The sequence below is a fragment of the Manis pentadactyla genome, chromosome 4, assembly GCF_030020395.1.
Source record: "Manis pentadactyla isolate mManPen7 chromosome 4, mManPen7.hap1, whole genome shotgun sequence".
NCBI lineage: Eukaryota > Metazoa > Chordata > Mammalia > Pholidota > Manidae > Manis > Manis pentadactyla.
This window is the reverse complement of record NC_080022.1, coordinates 37,171,454-37,189,729: the sequence shown is the minus strand read 5'-3', so window position 1 is coordinate 37,189,729 and position 18,276 is coordinate 37,171,454. Positions and strand designations below refer to the sequence as shown.

The 18,276-nt window shown below is 53.5% G+C and overlaps 1 protein-coding gene across 4 annotated transcripts; it reads left to right on the top strand.

Moving 5' to 3' along the window:
* The first annotated feature begins 2,863 nt into the window (after positions 1 to 2,863).
* On the top strand, positions 2,864 to 18,276 carry TAL1 (TAL bHLH transcription factor 1, erythroid differentiation factor). Of its 4 annotated transcripts, none has more exons than XM_057500185.1 (5): positions 2,864 to 3,244; positions 5,856 to 6,017; positions 9,321 to 9,755; positions 11,048 to 11,142; positions 14,665 to 18,276. In XM_057500185.1, the coding sequence occupies exons 3-5, from the start codon at positions 9,322 to 9,324 to the stop codon at positions 15,117 to 15,119; spliced, it is 984 nt and encodes a 327-aa protein (XP_057356168.1). In that variant the 5' UTR covers positions 2,864 to 3,244; positions 5,856 to 6,017; position 9,321; the 3' UTR covers positions 15,120 to 18,276. The 4 variants fall into 4 exon arrangements, with proteins under 4 accessions (XP_057356168.1, XP_036748928.2, XP_057356167.1 ...); XM_036893033.2 differs by lacking the exon at positions 2,864 to 3,244 and adding an exon at positions 4,040 to 4,179; XM_057500184.1 differs by lacking the exon at positions 2,864 to 3,244 and adding an exon at positions 4,053 to 4,192.

The following is an 18,276-nucleotide window of genomic DNA, read 5'->3' as shown; positions in this document are numbered from 1 at the left end:
GCAGTTTCCGTTTTTCCACCGACAGTCGGAAACAGGGAAAGGGGGAGGGTGCATACGTCACGGAGCCCCCAGCCCCAGGCGCGGGCGGTGGGGGCTGGGGGACAGGTCAGGGACGGCTGACAGACTCTAGCAGAACCTGGAGCTGCGCGAATAGTGGGGGTGGTGAACGTCCCCTCCCCGCCCTGGCACAGATGCCTGGGTGCACTCTCTGTGGCAGGGCTGACAAAGCCTTGCGTTCTGCCTGCCCCTGCTCCTTTCCGACAGCCTTCGGGGTGCCGGCAGGGTCGTTTAATGCTCTGTAAAATAATCCAACATCCTGTAGGGACCTCCAAGGCACCTAAACCCGAGGAATTCAAAACCAAATGCAGAATCCCTCCGCATGCCCTTTGGCTTCCAGGACACCCCCTCCACCCTCACCCCCATCCAGGAATAAGGCCGTCATCCAGAAACCAAGAGGGTGTCTGCTCCTTCCACTCACTCCCCAAACCCGGTTCTTACAAATCCAGTTTTGTATCCTAAATACATGTCCTCTTCATCTGCCTCTTGCCATTTCTTCTGCCAGCACCCTAGTCCAGCTCCAACCCACTTCCCTGGACTACTGCACTGACCTCAGACCTGGTCTCCCCACATCCTTCCCACCTCCTTACACTCCTTCTGCACCTTGCAGCCAAAGAGCTTTCCAGAAAGGCAGTCCTAATCCTGTATAGGACACTGTACCCACCCTCAACCAAGTAAACAAAATGGTTCCACCCCAAATCCTTTAAATTGTCCGCAGGCTTGCTCCAGCCATACTGGACTCTTTTCTGTTCCATTCATGAGCCTAAAAGCCCTCTGTGTTAACCCTTGGCCCACCCAGCAGGCTCTCTATGGTCACTCTACCCATCCCTCAGATCCCACTCTTAGATCTCAGTCAGAATCATTTTCTCAGGGAGGCATTCCTGCCCGGGCTCTCTGATAGGAGAAGGGCCCAGCTCCTTTACGCAGGGGCTTGGAGACATGACAGGACTTGTCCAGGAGGGCCTCTGCCCTAAGGTGACAGAGATGCACTTTAAACTCAGAATTGTATGACTCCCACTCTTTCTATAAGAGATGCAGCCAAGCAATGGCAGTGGGGACCAAAGGAGGGAGAGATGGAGCCAACCCCCACAGCAGGGAGGCTTCAGGGAGGAAGTGGCAGAAAGGTTGAATCTTGAAGGATGGGTCTGAGAGGAGGGCAATATGGCAGAAGGACCAGCAGAACTCAGGCACAATGCAAGGAATTTGTTTTGGTAACAGTAGGTGAGGCAGGGCCACGGGGAGAGGATGAGAGATGAGGCTGAACAGACCACAGAGGCCCCTTCTCAGGCTCCCTGCCTAGCAATCAGCATGGCTGTTCTTGGCAAGTGCAGAAATTAGACTCTTTTTCTCAGGATATTGGTGGCCCTTCTCCCATGGAAGTCTATAAAAGTTACTATATCCATATGGCACCCTGACTTCCACCAGAGAGTAACAGGAGGAACAGAGGGGACAGACAGGTTGCTCTGAATTAACCATACCTTCACAAACAGTTGTCCTGAAGGCAAAGATTGGCCAGGACTCAGATGGAGGCCATACTCATAGGCTCAGTCCATGACTGGGACTCAGTCTGTGACCAGACAAGGGGCTTTTCCCTAGTTCTCACATTCCAAGAGGAGCTCAAAACCAGAGTTGCTGGAAGGACAAAGTAGTCTGGCATGGTGGGTAGACTTGTCTGCCTTAATTTCCTTCTCTATAACAATAACTAGAATTCCCATGAAAGTGCATATGATGTCCTGGGCTTTGGGCTGGGTGAGTTTCCATAGATTATCATCCTCACCACCTTTTACAGATCATTTAATTTACAGATCATTTAATTTAATTCACACTACAACTCTGTACGGTAGGTATTACTGCCCCATTTTACAGGTAAGGAAACTGAGATTAGAGCTAAGTGACTTGTAAGATTTGAATCTGTGCTATTTCCACTCCACAATGAAAGAATGAGCCTAGATTCCCTCCCTGGGATAAGCCTCAGTCTCCCACCCGTTGCAGAACCCGTATTTCTATCCCGCAGTATGTTCTTGTTCCCTGCAATGAGTTGAGCCCAGATCCTTCCTCCAACTAAACTCTAGTTGCCCTTCCTCATGAGCTGGGTTCCACAGTGGACTCTGATGCCAAATTTGCTTCAAACTCGGGCTCCACCACTCATTAGATATGCAACATTGGGGAAGTTACTTTTACTGTCTGTACCTCAGTTTTCTCATCTGTAAATTGAGGATAATAATAGCACCAACCTCTTAGGATTGTTTATGAGAACTAAATGAATTAATATTTGTAGAGGGCTAAATTTAAATGTCTAAAATATTATTGGGGGGAGGAATATTCCAGGCTCAGTTTGGAACTCAATAGAGCAGGCACTTTAATCTCTACGTTGACATCCTTTCTGCTTCCAGAGAGTCCCTAGGTGTGAGCTCTCTCCCTGACATTCTAGGCAAGCAACCTCCATTTTAACGCAGTAAAGAGCCAGGGGAGGCGGCTGGGGTTCAGGAGGAGCTTTCTGGGATAAGAGGAGTTGCCCATTGAAACCTGGGTGTCTAGGAAAGGGAATGCCGGGAAGGGTTCGGAGGGATGGTGTTGGCTGGCCTGGTGGTCTTCCGAGACAGGGACCGGGTGCTGGGATGAAAGTCACTGAAAAAAGGTGTCTGGAAGGCCGAGGGACTGAGGATGTGGGGAGCCCGGGTTCCCTCGAGGCCTCGGGATCAGAAATGCGTTTGGGCCCCCGGGTCCTAGACAGCGCACCCCGCTCTCTCGCCGCGCATTCCGGAGCCGGCCCAGTGCCGCGCAACCAGTCCCGCTCCCTCCGGTGAAACTGCCAAATTAAAATGAATCATTTGGCCCATAATGGCCGAGGCGCTTATCGGGGGCGAGCGGACCAGCAGCAGCGCCTTATCTCCGCGGCGCACGCGGCCCCGGCGCGCCTCGGCCCATGCTAACGAGGCCTGGGACGTGAGCGGGATTAGAGCCGCGGCGGAGCGGGCGCGCGGGCGGGGCCCGGCGGGGCGGGCTCGGCGCCGGGCCGGGCCTCAAAATGGCCACGCGCGTCCCCCCGAAGCGGCAGAACGTGAGCATCCCGGCCCTTTTCTAGGGGAAAGCAACCTGCGGCAGCCCTCCGGGGTCCCGACCACCACCTCCTCCTGGTCCGCACTCGCCGCGGAGGCCTTCGCTCCTCTTCCCACGGTTCCTTTCGGTGGGGCATCTTCCACGACGTCCTGGCGCTCGCCGCCGCCCCTCCCGCCTCCGAGTCTCTCTTCCTTCCTTCCCCTTTTTCCTTACGCAATATACAGAAATACGCGAGGCGGTGGTTGGTTTTCATTTCTTCTTCGTGGTTGTGTGCATGCGGTGGGATTGTGAGGGCGCGTGTGTGAGCTGTGGACAATGTTGGCTTCTCACGAGCGTGCCTCGGCGATAGGTTGTGTGTGCGAGTGTGATGGTGTCTGCGCTGCTTGGCTCTATAGATTTGGATTCCTCAAGGACCTTCTGCGTTTTCGTCGTTGTGCATAATTATGCTTGTTCGCCTTCTCGACCCGGGTCCGGTTCCGTGTGTTAGGTTGTGCGGACTTTGGGACTGTGTTTGGATTGTTATGTTGTTGTGTTGGACGTGTGTGACCCTCACGACGTTAGGTTGTGTGTCCATGAGCGATTGCGTTTGACTGATTTCGTTGTATCGTGTGGACCCAGGTCGGCTCGTGGGGCAGTGCTGGGTTGTGTTTACTTTGCTTCCCTTCTCTGGGGCTGGACCTTGTGTGGTCCTCCCTACAAGGCGTGTGGCGGTGCGCTTGTGTCCTTTAGAAGTGCATTTGCCCTCGTTGGGGGGTGGAGGGGAAGGCGAGCGGGAGATGGAGCAGCAAGTTGAGGAGGTAGCAAGGGGGCGGGGAGAGGGATTTCACATTTTATTCCAAATTATGATGTATTCAGAAGCCTGTGCTGGCCCGGTTGGGCGGACGGAGCCCGATCGGCGGCCACTCTGTCTGGAGGTCCGTCCGTGTCGCGGTGTTTGAGGGGTTTGTTAGTGAGCGGGAGGCCTTCCAGCTCGAAGCCGAGCGGCGCTCGCCGAGGCCCGCGCCTTCAAGCCGGTAGCCGCAGGCTTCAGCTCCCGCCGCACCCAGGCTTCGTCTATTTCTGGTCAGTTTCGCGGGTACGGCTGACGGGGTCTGCGGGAGAGCCAGGAAAAGACAATGGGCGCATTCTCCAGGCCTCGCGCCTCGGGTGGGGACCCTCGGGATCATTTCCAAGGAAGGGACATTTTCCCACTCCCTCCCCGTGGAAGAGACATTCCCGGAGGGGTCGAGTACCCGTCGCATCGGTGACCAGGGCCGGGCTCCGCTGAGGGACTAGGTCGGTGCTGCCCTACCTCCGGAAGAAAGGGTTTTGTTTTGGCAGTTATTGTGGTTGCTGATGTCGTCATCATCATTATCATTACTGTCCTATTTTAATTTAAAATAATCGTTCCAGAGTGAAGCGGCGTGTCCCTTTTAGCTTCATTGGAGTGATAACAAAGCAGCGCGGTTTCCCTCCAACAGCTCTGTTTTTTAAGTCGCTGGATCGGGGGTAGGGATAAAAAATGGAGAGAAGGACCCGCAAAGAGACTCAATCATAAAGCAAAATTAACCCCAACCTAAGACATTGGGAACCAGGGGATTCCCCCTTTTCCCACCCATCCCCCCATTTAGATTAGAAGAGGAGAAAGAAAATCTGCCGCATTGGATTGAAACTGCAGGGAAGAATTATTCCGATTATTTCCACCAAATCTGGGGTAAAAGAAGGAAGCCTTTGGAATTAATCCAAGACTTCGATGTGTGATCATAAACTGGCCGATTTAGGCAAAAGAAATTAAGCAAAACGCTCCAGGAAGGTGGGGGGGGGGGAAGCTACCTAAATCTCGCTACCTCTATACCCAGGGAAGCAGTATTAGATTTATTTTCGTTTTTACCCTCCTTCCCTTTGCTTTGTTTATTCTTGCAAGAAATTATTAGAATTCTTCCCTATCTCTGCTGATCTGAACACCGAATAATCGAAAATCGTTGTGTAGGGATGGTTAAGGGGAAGGGTTAGGATAGTTGAATTTTTCTTTTTCTGTCTGTCTTTCATTCATCTTTCCATCTTTTCCTCTTTTTTCCTTCTTAATCAGTAGGAAGAAAAGAAGGGAGGTAGACGTGTCAGCTATCCCGCCCCTTCCCCTATCCTCTCAGATCCGTACAGCTGTGACTCCATTCCTGCGGGAAAATAACCTTTGGAATTGGGTTCTGATTTTGCTTTGGAATGGAGGTGGGCAGGTGGAGGTCGTGGAGAGAATGGGAGCCTCGGAGGTTCCATACCACTGACCAGGGGCTGAAGACTGGATTCTCTTTTTCTGACACAACTCCCCACCCACCCTTGCGAGGCTGCTGCGGACCGCTCTGCTTTGCGGCCGCGGCTGCGGCTGCAGCTCGCGGGTTCCCGAGCAGACCGGGTAGACACTTCAGTACTTAGAAAACAAACTCGTCCACACTGAACCAGACATGCGGGTTGGAGGGTCCGAAAATGTTCCGGGCAGTCTGCGTGGGTGGTGGTTGTTTTTGGACTAAATAGTTATTCCTGATTGGTCAGGTGTACGGTTCTTTTTTAATGGGGTTAGGGAAGACTTCAAACACCTCCAGGTTGGGGGCGGAAAGCTGTTCTCAAGTCACTGGGCTGGTTGGCGAGGACATGAGGTAATTCCCAACCATTGACCCCCATTTCTCTCTCTCCCTCCCTCCCTCTCGCCCTCCCTCTTTCTCTCCACCCCCATCTTTCCTGGAAACTGGCTTTGGGCGCGGCAGACCGCCCCGGACCACACCGCGGCCTAACTGCTGGTCTCTCAGCGAGAAAGGGGGAAAGCAAAGACCCTCGGCCGCAACCTGGACCTCGGCTCCCGCCCTTCCTGGGCTGCAGAGGAGTGGAGATCCTATTCGGAGGGGCCGGTGTCTCTAAATATGCCCCAGGTGAGTTTTGGGGGGACAATATCGGTATCGGTGGAAAAGTGTCCAGGAAAGCCTTGGGTTTGGGTCCGGGGTGGGGGAGGCTCAGGACTGAGGACAGTCCAGTCTCACACTGGGGAGGAACAGAGGACTGGGAATCCAGGGTCTGACTCTGCCGCTGGCCGCCTGGTCTCTGTGGCTTCCAGCAGGGCCCTTTCCTTTTCTCACACTGGGTAAAAACAGCTAGTTGGACTGAGTCCCCCAGGCCTCCCCCATCCGGTGCTGTTTCTGTGGATGTTTCACAAGGTTAGTAACTTTGGGGCGGCTGTATCCTGGTGGTGCAGGCTGCGTGTGCCCCGGGCTCCGGCAGGAAGAAGGCCGCAGCCATCCTGGCTAGCGCAGCCCCAACTCGGGTGGGCCCTGACCAGGGCCTAAGGCCTAGGGCGGGGCCTCGCTGGAACACCCCTCCATTCCCTGAGCTGCAGGGGAAATGGTCCTGTTCACTCGGGATTTTGGTTCTTGTGCAGGGCGTGGAGCTCCCCAGGGAATCGTATGGGTGTGTGGGTGCAGTGTGAGGGACTGGAGGTGAAGTCTAAGGTGGTGGCTCTAGCCCAGGGGAACAGTGGAGGTTGTTTTCATATAAGAAATTCTCCCTACCAGGAATTGGGAGCCTCCTGAGATCCAGTTGGTGCCTACTCCCCAGGAGCTCCAGGGATCCCGTTTTGTTTGAGGCACTTCCGGAAATGTTCCTGTGGTCTGGGAATAGGAGATGGGGATACAGTGTTGGGGGCTACAAGTTGGGTCTTGGCCACACACTCTAGTGCGATTCAATTGGAAACCTCTCCCCCTTCTTCATCTTCCCCAAATAAATACAAACAGATAAATAGCACTCAGGCTTCCCTTTCAGTGATCTTAACCAAAGCCAAGTAATGGGGTTTAGACACTTACAACCAACAATCCATGTACTCGTGAATCCTCTGGTGGCTTCTCTGGTGTGTGGACCCTGGCTGGGTGATCCTGGTTGCAGAAGAGGCCTGCCGGGTTTTCCTGAGGTCCCGGAGGGGTGGAGTGAGGTCGGCCGCAGGCCCTGGGAACCAATCATAGGTTTTTCACGGGGAGCCTTGGAAATATAGATATTTATAGTCGTCTGGTGAGGGCACTTGAGGCCAGGGTCAACTCATCATAAATGTATACTCTTCTTGCTCCTCGGGCATCGGCTCCTACATGGAGCTGTGGAATTAATCAGAAGGTATAAATGTGTCATCATGAGAGCTTGAGCTCAGTCTGGTGATTGCAGTGCCTACCGTTTATCACTCGGTTAGAAGCTGGGGCTGAAGCACGTGTCACTGGGAGCACAGCTGTGCGTGGGGACAGTAAGGTAGGGAGCCAGCACCTTGGGACTTGTCTATTTCACCGAAGGATGGTACATTTCTCTGCTTTAAGGGAGGCCGGAGGACCCATTGGTATAACTCTGGTGCATTTCTTGTGGCTGCAGTGTCTTGGCGGTCCCACTCTGGCGATACAGCTCTATTGTTTCCGCCATAATTGTAAACTCGCTTCCAGTGAAGCATTGCGGACCCACTGCCTTTGCAGCTTATGCATCTTGGGTCTTGGGGAATTTTGTTGTTCTCAGGCTGAGCCGGTGGTGCTGGCAAACCCAGGGCAGGAGTGCATTCTGAATGGCAAGCCTCCATCCACTTATGTACCTGACAGCAACGGAGCTGAGCTCCTTTGGAGGTTTCAGAAAGTCCAGTCTCTGTTCTGCGGTGAGATGACGGTTCCCAGGCCAACTCTGGTGCAGTGGCAGAAGGGGAGCTCAATGGCCGCCACGAGTGATTAGATGGATTCTGCTTCGGGCTGACTTGGATATTTGTGTATTTATTTTCTGCTATAAAAGATCCCAATTATGTAATTTGGAGAGCAGAAACCTTACTTTGAACATCTTCTGAAGCCTGTTGAGTTTACTATATTTTTATTTTAAATTTAAACAATTCACAAGCATCCCTAAACCCTGGACCAGTCTCATAGTTTTTCTGTTTTCGTTCTTGGGGGGGCCTGGCTCCATCGGCATCAAAGTAGGGTGATGGAAGAACCCGAGTGAGCGCTAGTAGGAACAGGAGCCTCTGCGGAGAGGAGTGTCCTGGCTCAGGCGTATATATGCGAGGATAGTGCAGACAGAGCGATACCAGGGTTCTGGTCCCCTCTCTGTGGCACACAGGTGGGTGTGACCTTGGGGAAGGCGGTTCCCAGCCTCCGCATCACTAATAATGTTTATTTGAGCATTTGCACAGTGCTTCTAAATGCATAAATGAGGTATTCCTCCCATTGCCCAACGGAGAACGTGGAGGCGGGAGGGGGCGTGGGGGATTGCTGGAAGAGTTCAAGGGCCTTCATGATACCCCTTCCCACCGTCTATGGGAGCCCAGCCTTCAGTGGACTCATCTATTGAATGCTAGAGCTCTATATTGCCTCAGCCAGGCCTCCCTTCGGGATGCACCTCACTTCCAAGTCCACCTAGGCAGAAGGAATATTATCTTCTTCCCTTCTGGAGGTCTCCTGTCCAGTCTCAGTGGGAGTAAAGGGCCGCTGGGGTTTCCAGCGGCTGCACAGAATACTTGCTGGGTTTGCTTAGTGTAGACAGACACGCGGGCATGCGGGGTGAATATGTGTTGAAAGGGGAGCTGGTTCCTCCTGATAATTCTCTCCCAACTCTGGCGGAGTGGACCCCAGGCCCTGCGGCCACCATTCCCTAAATTCCCTACGCACACCCCAACCAGGTTTCTGGGTGTGTGTGGCGGTAGGCTGGGGGTGCGGATTGCTGAGAGGCAAGGGAGGTTGGAAAAGCAGCCCACCTCCTCTTTACAGATTCCCCGCCAAAACCAAAAGAGGGGCGGGAAGAACACGGTCAGGGATTTGTTCCCTCCTCTTCCCTTGCGGCCTGAGAAGGGAGACGGGTGATATTTCTTTTTCGCCTCTTTCTACATTTCCTTCCTCCTTTTCTCCCTTCTGTTTTTCTTTCGCAGCCTGTATTCCTTTTCCTCCAGTATCTCTGTCGTTTTTCTCTATTTCTGCTCTCTTGGCCCTCGGTCTCTGTGTCTCCCAGGTATCCTCCCCTCTTCCCCCAAGCCAGGGACCCCTTTGCATCCCACCCCAGCACCACCCCCGTCTTCAGGCCCGGAGGGCAGGCGTGTGCCCACGTGGCGCTAAGTTTGTCCGCTTTTTCTCACATCCTGTGCGTGAGTTTTTCTCTCTGTAGCCTACTCCGCGTCGCTGGGCTGCGGGCGGTTGTCAGAGCGGGCATCCGCTTGTCTGTCTGTCTGCCCGCAGGATGACGGAGCGGCCGCCAAGCGAGGGGGCACGCAGTGACCCCCCGCTAGAGGGACGGGACGCGGCCGAGGCCCGCATGGCCCCCCCGCACCTGGTCCTGCTGAACGGCGTCGCCAAGGAGACGAGCCGCGCGGCCCCGCCGGAGCCCCCAGTCATCGAGCTGGGCGCGCGCGGCGGCCCGGGGGGCGGCCCCGCCGGTGGGGGCGGTGCCGCGCGAGACTTAAAGGGCCGTGACGCGGCGGCGGCCGAAGTGCGCCATCGGGTGCCCACCACCGAGCTGTGCAGACCTCCGGGGCCAGCCCCCGCGCCGGCCCCCGCGGAGCTGCCCGGCGACGGCCGCATGGTGCAGCTGAGCCCGCCCGCGCTGGTCGCCCCCGCCGCCCAGGGCCGCGCGCTGCTCTACAGCCTCAGCCAGCCGCTGGCCTCGCTCGGCAGGTCAGGGGTGGGGCGGGGGGCAGGTGTGGGCAGGCGGCCGCGGGCACCCGGGGCTCCCCTTATGCACTTCGGGGGAACTGCCCTCCCGGGGGGGAGGGGGTCTAGGCTGCTGCAGCGCCGGAAGAGAGGCTAGTTTTAAACCCATGGGAGTCAAAGCCTAGCCCTGGGAGCCCCGTGCGCAAGTGAGAATGGAGTCCTGTGTGAGTGTGTGTGTGTGTGTGCGCTCGCGCGGGCGCGCTCGGGCAGATGTGGGGGTACCTTGTGACTGCAGCGTGCACCGGTGTGTATAAGCTTGGAGGGGCAGCGCCCGCCTTCGGGAGTGCAGGCATGAGGCTGGGTGCGCGCAGAAGCGGTTGTGCTGGTGCTGTGTGTGGCGTGGGCGGCGGGAGGAAGTCATGTGTGAGTACCAGGCAGGAGTGTGTCTGAATGCACTCCTCTTTGAAATGCTGGAAGCTACAGCCCTCAGTGGACAGGTAAGAGATTGGACTCAGGTGGTTCAGGTTTCCTCCTCTGAATCTCTGCGCCACCTGGGGAATGGATCCCTCCCTCTGCCCCTGAGTCCCTCTGCCCGAGTCCCTCTGGCCCTAAATGTGTTATCTGGAAGGGTCCTGTACTCCCCTTCATGTGATGTGTCCATTTCCCTGCTGGGGTTACTGAGATGGTGGAAAGATGGAGGCAGGACTGGGGTGGGGACAGGAAGATGGGGCAGGGATAGACATTATTGGGCAGTCAGTGAGTCTTCAGGAGACCAGGAGAAAGAAGCTATAGACATCCCAGAGTGGGTGATGGGGAGGCCTGTCAGTGGTGGTGAGTCAGGGTTTCCTGTCTGTTGTCTGTCCATGGGCTTGGGGTGAAGGTGGGTGAAGTTGTGGGGGAGGGGACCACATGCCCTTTTGTGGTGCTGGAGTTCCGCACCACCAGGTGTGAAGGCCATTCTGCCCATGGGAATACCTGTTTGGGAATGGAAGTCTCTGGATTGTGTGTTTATATTGGCGGGGGAAGTATGTCTGCCTGTGGTGTGTGTGTGTGTTTACATGGAGAGGTGCATGGGTATATGCCCTTCCTCCCCTTGCTTGTCTCACCACAGAGAGAGGGTGGGGGCATTCTGTGTGTGTGCGTTTGTGTGTGCATGTGTGTATGTTTCAGTTCTTTCTATCCCCGGTTGAGGTGTGAAGGCACCAGGGTTGCCCTTATTTTTCCAGGGTGGGGGCTGAAGAACATGTGGGAATGATTGCTAAGGAGCCTCTCTCTCCCCTCCACCCTGCATATGATCTGCCTGCTCCCTCCCACAGTGGTTTCTTTGGGGAGCCAGATGCTTTCCCTATGTTCACCACCAACAACCGAGTGAAGAGGAGACCTTCCCCTTATGAGATGGAGATTACTGAGGGTGAGTCTACCTGTATCTTCCTTTGTATTCACCCTTCACTCTGGTTAGAGCCCCAGAAGGAGGGGTCATCCGGGAGTACTCCAAAGGTGTCTCACATAGATGAGCTGGCTACCTTGGAGCCCCAAACTGGTAGAGTTCTCACCTTGCACCTGACCTGGCCCCAGGGCAAGTCATGGGTGGGGCTGGGGGAACCACATTCACAGTCCTAGGAAGAGGGGTCAAGGGGTGAGGACACATTGTGGAGTGGGGATTCCTTGCATCTCTTCCCAAGTTCTCCTTCACGTTTGGAGTCTGGTTCCTTTCTGGAATTGTACATTTAAGGGTCTCACCCCAGGCGCGTACAGTGTGGGGCCCTCTCGTCCCATTCCACACTTGGGGCTAAGACCGGGAGTTCCCTTTCTGACATCATAGATTTTACCCTGCCCACCCCTATGCCCAAGCCGCTTCCCCCAGGAGGGCCTCAGCGCTGCTATTGTAAATTACCTGAGTAGTCTCTGGCCCTGAACCTGGGGAGTGGCAAATTTGGAGTACCCTTTCCTTTTCCCAAGGCTGACCTGATGCAGTAGATGGGGCCCAGCACAAGGGGGCAGGAGAGCAGGCTCTTCATAGCTGAGGGACTTGGAGCAAATCTAGTACTTCAGCCTTGCTGAGGCCTGGGGTTTCTGTAGGAAGGGCATCCTCAGGACCTTGGAGCCAGACTGGAATTTATGCATGGGGCCAGTGGGAGGGATGTGTTCTGAGCTGGAGCTTATGGAAGGGATCCCTGTGTGGTGGTCTGGAGAGGAGGGGTCTAGAGCTTGACATGGAGCAGACCTCAAAGGGCCTGACCATGCTGGGTGTAGGGCCAAGAGGAGGAGTGATGGGGTGTCAGTGCTGCCAGGCCGGAGAGGGGAGGTGGGTGCACCCAACAGCAAACAGGCAGGACCAGCCCAGAAGTTCCCAGGGAGGAGACATTTTCTACAAAGGACAGAGGCAAGGAAGTTCAGGCACAGAGGAGAGGACGGAGGAGAGGGGACAAGGGGGAAATGGTTTGGCACGAGTACAGGAGTGGAGGGAAGCCATCAGCCATGAAAGTTACCAATATTCACTGGGCACCTGACTCAGTGCCTGGCCAGAAAGAGGCAGAGGATGTAGAGGGATGGACTGACTCAGGAAAGAGGAAGGTTGTAGAGAGGTGGCTAGTTCTGCAGGGAGGAGCCAGAGGAGAATAGGCAAAGAGGGAGGTCAGGGGGAGAGTGTGTGTGGTAGGGTGCAGGGAAGTCCTGGGGACTTTGAAATCAGAGATTTAACCAAAAAGAGTCCGTAGAAGTGAAACTAATGCAAGGCCTAAAGTCAGGATTTGGTGTGGATTCCTGTTGCCGAACTTTTCCGGTCCTCAGTTTCCTCATTTGTAAAGTAGAGAGGATAATAGCTTCCTCAAATATGGTTGAAAGAGCACAGTGGGGTAAAGCCTGTTAGAACCTGGCTCAGCATAGGAGCTCCTTTGGAGTCTGTCTAGCTCTAGCTATGGTAGCAGTTGTAATGCCTCCTCCCCACCTAGGAGTTCCTTCCAGATCATCAGCATTACCCATGAACAGGGATGATCCTCCCCAGGTCACAGCTGAGGGCCTCCCCGTTGTCTGGCCCAGAGGCCGAAGAGGAGCTTGTCACTTATTCTGAGGCGGCCCAGGGCAGGGCTGCACAGCAGGTGTGCTGTTTTTCCCAGCCTTGGTCCAGGTTTTGGCAGAGTCAGCTGGGCTGGGGCCTGTGGGGTTTGGAAAGACGGCCTCAGAGGCACTGTGTGCAGGGATGAGTGTTCTTCCCTGGGGAAATGTGGTGCGTGTGCACGCATGTATAGAAGAGGGAAGAGAGCCGATCAAGCAGAAAGTGTCAGCATGAATGAACCGGAGCACAGACTGAATTCAAGGGTAAGGTGTGCCCCTGTCTGGGTCTTAGGCTCCTTAACTGTGAAATGAGTGGTGGGACTTAGGTGATGCCTTGAGCCCCCTGCCCAAGTTTCCACTTTCTAAGGTCTGGTACCAAGGGTCTTCAGAAGAGGGCAAACAGATATCCCAGAGCTGGCAGTTCCTGCAGTGTGTAGAGCTTTCTGAGGCTGCCAGGAGCCCGGCTCTGCGCCTGCATTAGGGAGGGAAGTAGCCTCAGCTCAGGACCTCAGGAGACCAGCAGGGCCCTCCTGTCTTACCTGGCTTTGGAAATCTCAGGTCAGGCTTGGACATTTAGTGCCATGCTTTGCACACAATAAGTGCTCATACATGCATGCCCTGTCTGCCACTGCTCTGCAAGTTAGTACATGCACACTAGTGAATATTGGTCAAGTCTTGCATTGTAGACATGGAGAGACCGAGGCAGCCCTTGGACACCCACCAAGAGCCTAGGACTGTGCCTGGCTATAGCGTCTCTCTACTACCCTGCTGGGGGTGTGAGCCCCCAAAGTGGGTCCTTTTCCCTCTGGTTTCTGCTCTTTCCTCCATTCCCCCACATGCCAGCATAATCAGTCCCTACTCTGCTTTCCTTTACCCTTTAAATAAAATCTACACACCTTAGTGCAGGGCCTAAGGGATCTGGACTCATCCTATGCTGATCTCACTCACACTAATCTAGCCAGTACTGGCCACCTTTGCACATGCTGTACCTCTTCCCTTCCTGTGCTTGGCTGGCTCTGCTTCAGCCTTAGATTCTTACCTTATAGATGTCACTCCCTCCAAAAGGAGATCCCTGCATACCTCAGCTAAACACAGTAGCTCCTCTCCATCTTTTATTTACATTCGGCCTCCCATTTGTTTGTTTGCTACTTGTTCATCGTCTATCATCCCCTTTAAAATGTGGACTCCATGAGAGCAGCGACCCTGTCTGCTTTGTTCACCATTATTTCTTAGTGCCTAGCTCAGCACCTGGTTGTTGGATGTGTCTGATGAATGGATAATAATAGCTAACAGTTATTGAATGTTTTATCTGAATCAAGTATTGTCTTAAATACTGTACCAATGTTAGTTGATAAATCCATGTGACAAGAACTTATGACTTGAGTTACTCATATTATCTTCAATTTACAGATGATGAAGCAAAGGCACAGAGAGTTTAAGCAATGTTTAAGCAGTGTGCCCAGAGTCACTATCTAGTGAGTGATGGGAATTGAACCCTGAACTTCTGGCTTTTGCATTTGTCTTTCTGACTAATGTTCTCTGGCCTCTTGGCACAAGTGAATGAATGAATGAATGAATGATATATGGTCCTTATCCTTAAATGTCTCACAGCCCAGAGACAGAGACAAGTATAGAAACATACAGTAATGACCAAGAGCGATGAAACTCAAGGGCTTGTAGGGCATGGAAGTTGGTGAAATCTGTCTGGAGAGGCTGAGGGAGTCCTCTGAGAGGGGAAGCAGATGAACTAGGTTTTGATGGATGAGTAAGGGTTTTCTAAGTAAAAGAAATAAAGGATGGTTTCTCTCCTCACCCACAGGACAAGATGCCTTGGGGCACCCCCACCCATTTTTCTAACCCTCGTTCTCCTGCTTTCCAGGTCCCCACACCAAAGTTGTGCGGCGCATCTTCACCAACAGCCGGGAGCGATGGCGGCAGCAGAATGTGAATGGAGCCTTCGCTGAGCTCCGTAAGCTGATCCCCACGCATCCTCCTGACAAGAAGCTCAGCAAGAATGAGATCCTCCGCCTGGCCATGAAGTACATCAACTTCCTGGCCAAGCTGCTCAATGACCAGGAGGAGGAGGGCACCCAGCGGGTCAAGCCTGGCAAGGACCCTGTGGTGGGGTCTGGTGCAGTGGGTGGGGGGGGCGGGGGCGGCGCACCTCCAGACGACCTCCTGCAGGATGTACTCTCCCCCAACTCCAGTTGCGGCAGCTCCCTGGATGGGGCAGCCAGTCCAGACAGCTACACAGAAGAGCCAGTGCCCAAGCACACGGCCCGCAGCCTCCACCCTGCCATGCTGCCCACCACTGATGGAGCCGGCCCTCGGTGATGGGCCCAGGGCCACTCAGGACCAGCCAGGAGGGTGCCCTGCAGCCTCTGGGACCATGGGCTTCAGGGCAGGTGGGGTGGGAACTGGGCAGCTCTGCAGCAGGGCAATGGACTTGACGAGCTTTCCTTGATGTCTGAACTTTGGGAGGCCCCCACTGGCCCAGGGCTGACTTTCCTGCTTCCTGCCTCAGTAGGAGAACAGAAAATGGAGCAAAGTGGTAGGTACTTTTTATGAAGATGGCACGGTCTTCCTCCTCCCCCAACTCCCTAAGACTTTTCAAGAGGCCTGAGAGGCGCTGCTTTTGGCCCAGAGCTTGGAAGCCTAGTCCTTGCTGAGGCCTGGGATTGTCAGCTCTCACCTGAGGCATCCGGCAGCCTCTGCCTTGCCTTTAGCCCCTCCCAAGCTGGCTGGGGTGGCTCTTGTGGCCACTCTGTCCAAATGTGTAGGTACCCAAAAGCTTCCCATCTGTGGGTGAGCCCCATCTTCACCCAGGCCTGTGTTGGTCCACCCAGCTTGCCAGCTGCTGCAGAGAGTCACAAGCCTTGAGGTGCCTTCTTCAGGGCCTGGTTGAAGAAGATGGCCAGTGGACAGCCTGCTCTCGACTAGCTGGGCCAGAAGGTCAAAAAGCCCAGTAGCCCTTATTTCTTGCCCTGGGGATAAAAGCTCTGCTTTCTCCCCAACAAGTCTTGCCTCCCTAATCCTTGTGGCTTTGGGGACCAAGTCTGCAGCTGTGAGTGTCCCCTGTTGGGCCTTGTGTGAAGGCAGAGAACAGGAAAATGATTAGGGTAAAATTGAGCAAGAGCTGTTTGGGGCATGTGGGCTTCAAATGCTGGTGGTGTCTCAGAACTACCTGTGTGTATTCTCAGCTACACATGACTGTTCATGTGGTGAGCAAATGCCAGGATGCTGGTGGGCATATGTTGGTGCTCAGAGTATATGTGCAGCCCCATCTGTGCTTCTCATAGATGCTCAGAAACACTCCCTGCTGCAGGATGCCTGTTTGCTAATGGTCAGGTCTTTGTTCTGAACCAAACTGAGCACAAACACTGTCCTGTGAATTCCTGGCATTTGGGAGTTTTGCTTGACATCTGTTATTGGTGGGATCTTCAGGTCTTGATATGACCCAGGATCAGCCCCACTTGTAGGGCATGGGAAATCCAATTCAGAGACCAGGCCCTGGCTGAGACTGAAACACATGCCCATTCCCTTAGCAGAATCTTAAACACCCCTTGGTTGTGCAGCTTTCAGTAATCAAGAGTGTGTATGGGAGGCTGGCTTAAAGCAACAGGAGCACCTCCTCCAAAAGTTGTACATGAAGTTTTTGTAAATCAAATCCTTTCCCTTCATCTTTTAAAGGGATACTACTGCAAATCCTTTTGTAAAGCAAAGATCCTTTCGTAGAATGGACTGCTGCCCCCTGTTATGGTAGGATGTGGTTTTCTTAAGGCTAGGCTTGCCTGTAACTGCATCCCAAGTCCATGGAACAGACTGCACACAAGTCCAGCTCACCTGTCAGTTTACCCTCAAGTCGACCAGCCATCCCCCACTAGGCTGTGCTTCTGAGGCCAGAGGAAAAGCAATTCTAAATGGCCCTGCTCCTTTCAGAGTGATGCAGAAAAACCATTGCTGTGACTTTTGCTAAAGGCCCTCACGCATTTTGGGTTTCAGCCTGATGGCTTGCCCTCACGGTGGTGGAGCCTCAAGTACAGCCATCAGCAGGGAGGGAACAATCCCCCCGCCATCTTCCTTTTAAGTTGTGAGGTTCAGTCTATGACACTGGGGGCAACATGGTTAACATTTGTAGCCCTCTGACTCTCTGTCTCATTCTAGCCTCTCAACATTATATTTTTATAACACTGGGATTGATTCTGTTCCAATACTTGGAAGCTCCTGGGAAAAATCCCATCTCTCTAAAGATGGAGCATTTGTCCAAGGTCCTGTACCGCTCTGTTTGCTTCCAGTGGATTAATCTGACTTGGGAGTGTAAAGTGGTCCCTATGCGGATGGGTAGATAAGTTATAGGAGATGATCACACATTCTATCAGGAACGCAAGCTTCTGGCTCTCTTTCCTCAGACTTGCAGAGAGACCTGGATGAGTTCTCTCTCTGAATGTCCATTTCTCATAAACACCCTGGCTTGGCCTGTCTCCTAGGGCTGTGGTGTGAACTGAGAGGCATCATGAAAGTAGAAGCGTTTGAGATCAGAAAGAACTCTGTTGCCCTCAATAAAATATAATTCCCAGTGTGGTTTCCCACCCGAGTCCAGGTCCTGGACAGTGGGCCCATCTGCCTGACTGTACAGCCTTTGGGTAATTTAGGTTCTAAGCCACTTTCACCTAAGTTATCTAGATAGTACTCAATTCTCTAGATGGACTTCATTTTCATCTCATTCCAGGGCAAGGCATAGGAGTGAGACTAGCAAAGAGATACGGGACATGGGCAGAATATGTAAAATGTAATAAAGCTGCCCCAAGTGGGCCTGGGTAGGCATGGGCCATGCTTCATGTCTTAAGAACTAGAGTAGCTCCATAATTTTTATTTTCATTTCCGACACCTCCCCTCCTACCACACCCTTCTTTCTCTGCTTTTTCCCACTCATGAAGAAATGGCAGCATTCCAAGAATAGTACGTGTACAAAAGAGAAAACATAAAGGTAAAAAACATGAGAATAAAGATGACCATAATGACTGGAGGGAATCACATCTTTTAAGAAAAATTCACATCCTTTTATTTGTAGTGGCAAATGATGAGATGGTACAACCTTTATCCTTTTCCGAGAGCCAAGGGCACAGCATCTGTTGTCAGTCAGCAACTATCTCGGCCTTTGGGGGAGGCCTAGTCGTACTTGTGATTTCAATGGTACGTCGCCCCCTGCCGAAGGCTTGCCCCCTGCCCGTGTACATAGCGCATTGTTCCTGTGGGCGGGCCCAGCACTTTCCGTCAATGTTGTACTGTACGTGATAAATTGCGTTGGTCTCTGCATTTTTCTGCAGAAGAGGAGTAGCCGCTCCAGGTACCTTGACCTTTGTACAGCCCAGAGGCCAACACTGTGGGCGTGTGACTCTTTAGCAACAAAACTCCATGTGGTGATGATGTGTGTGTGTATATATATAAGGATCTATTGGGAAGATTTCTAAATAAAAGTTTTACAAAGGGG

Excerpts from the sequence above, each read along its gene's own strand:
- TAL1 (XM_057500185.1), top strand. The coding sequence starts at position 9,322 with ATGACGGAGCGGCCGCCAAGCGAGGGGGCACGCAGTGACCCCCCGCTA. Across the intron at positions 9,756-11,047 it reads CCGCTGGCCTCGCTCGGCAG|TGGTTTCTTTGGGGAGCCAG; the intron begins GTCAGGGGTGGG and ends TCCCTCCCACAG. Across the intron at positions 11,143-14,664 it reads TGAGATGGAGATTACTGAGG|GTCCCCACACCAAAGTTGTG; the intron begins GTGAGTCTACCT and ends CCTGCTTTCCAG.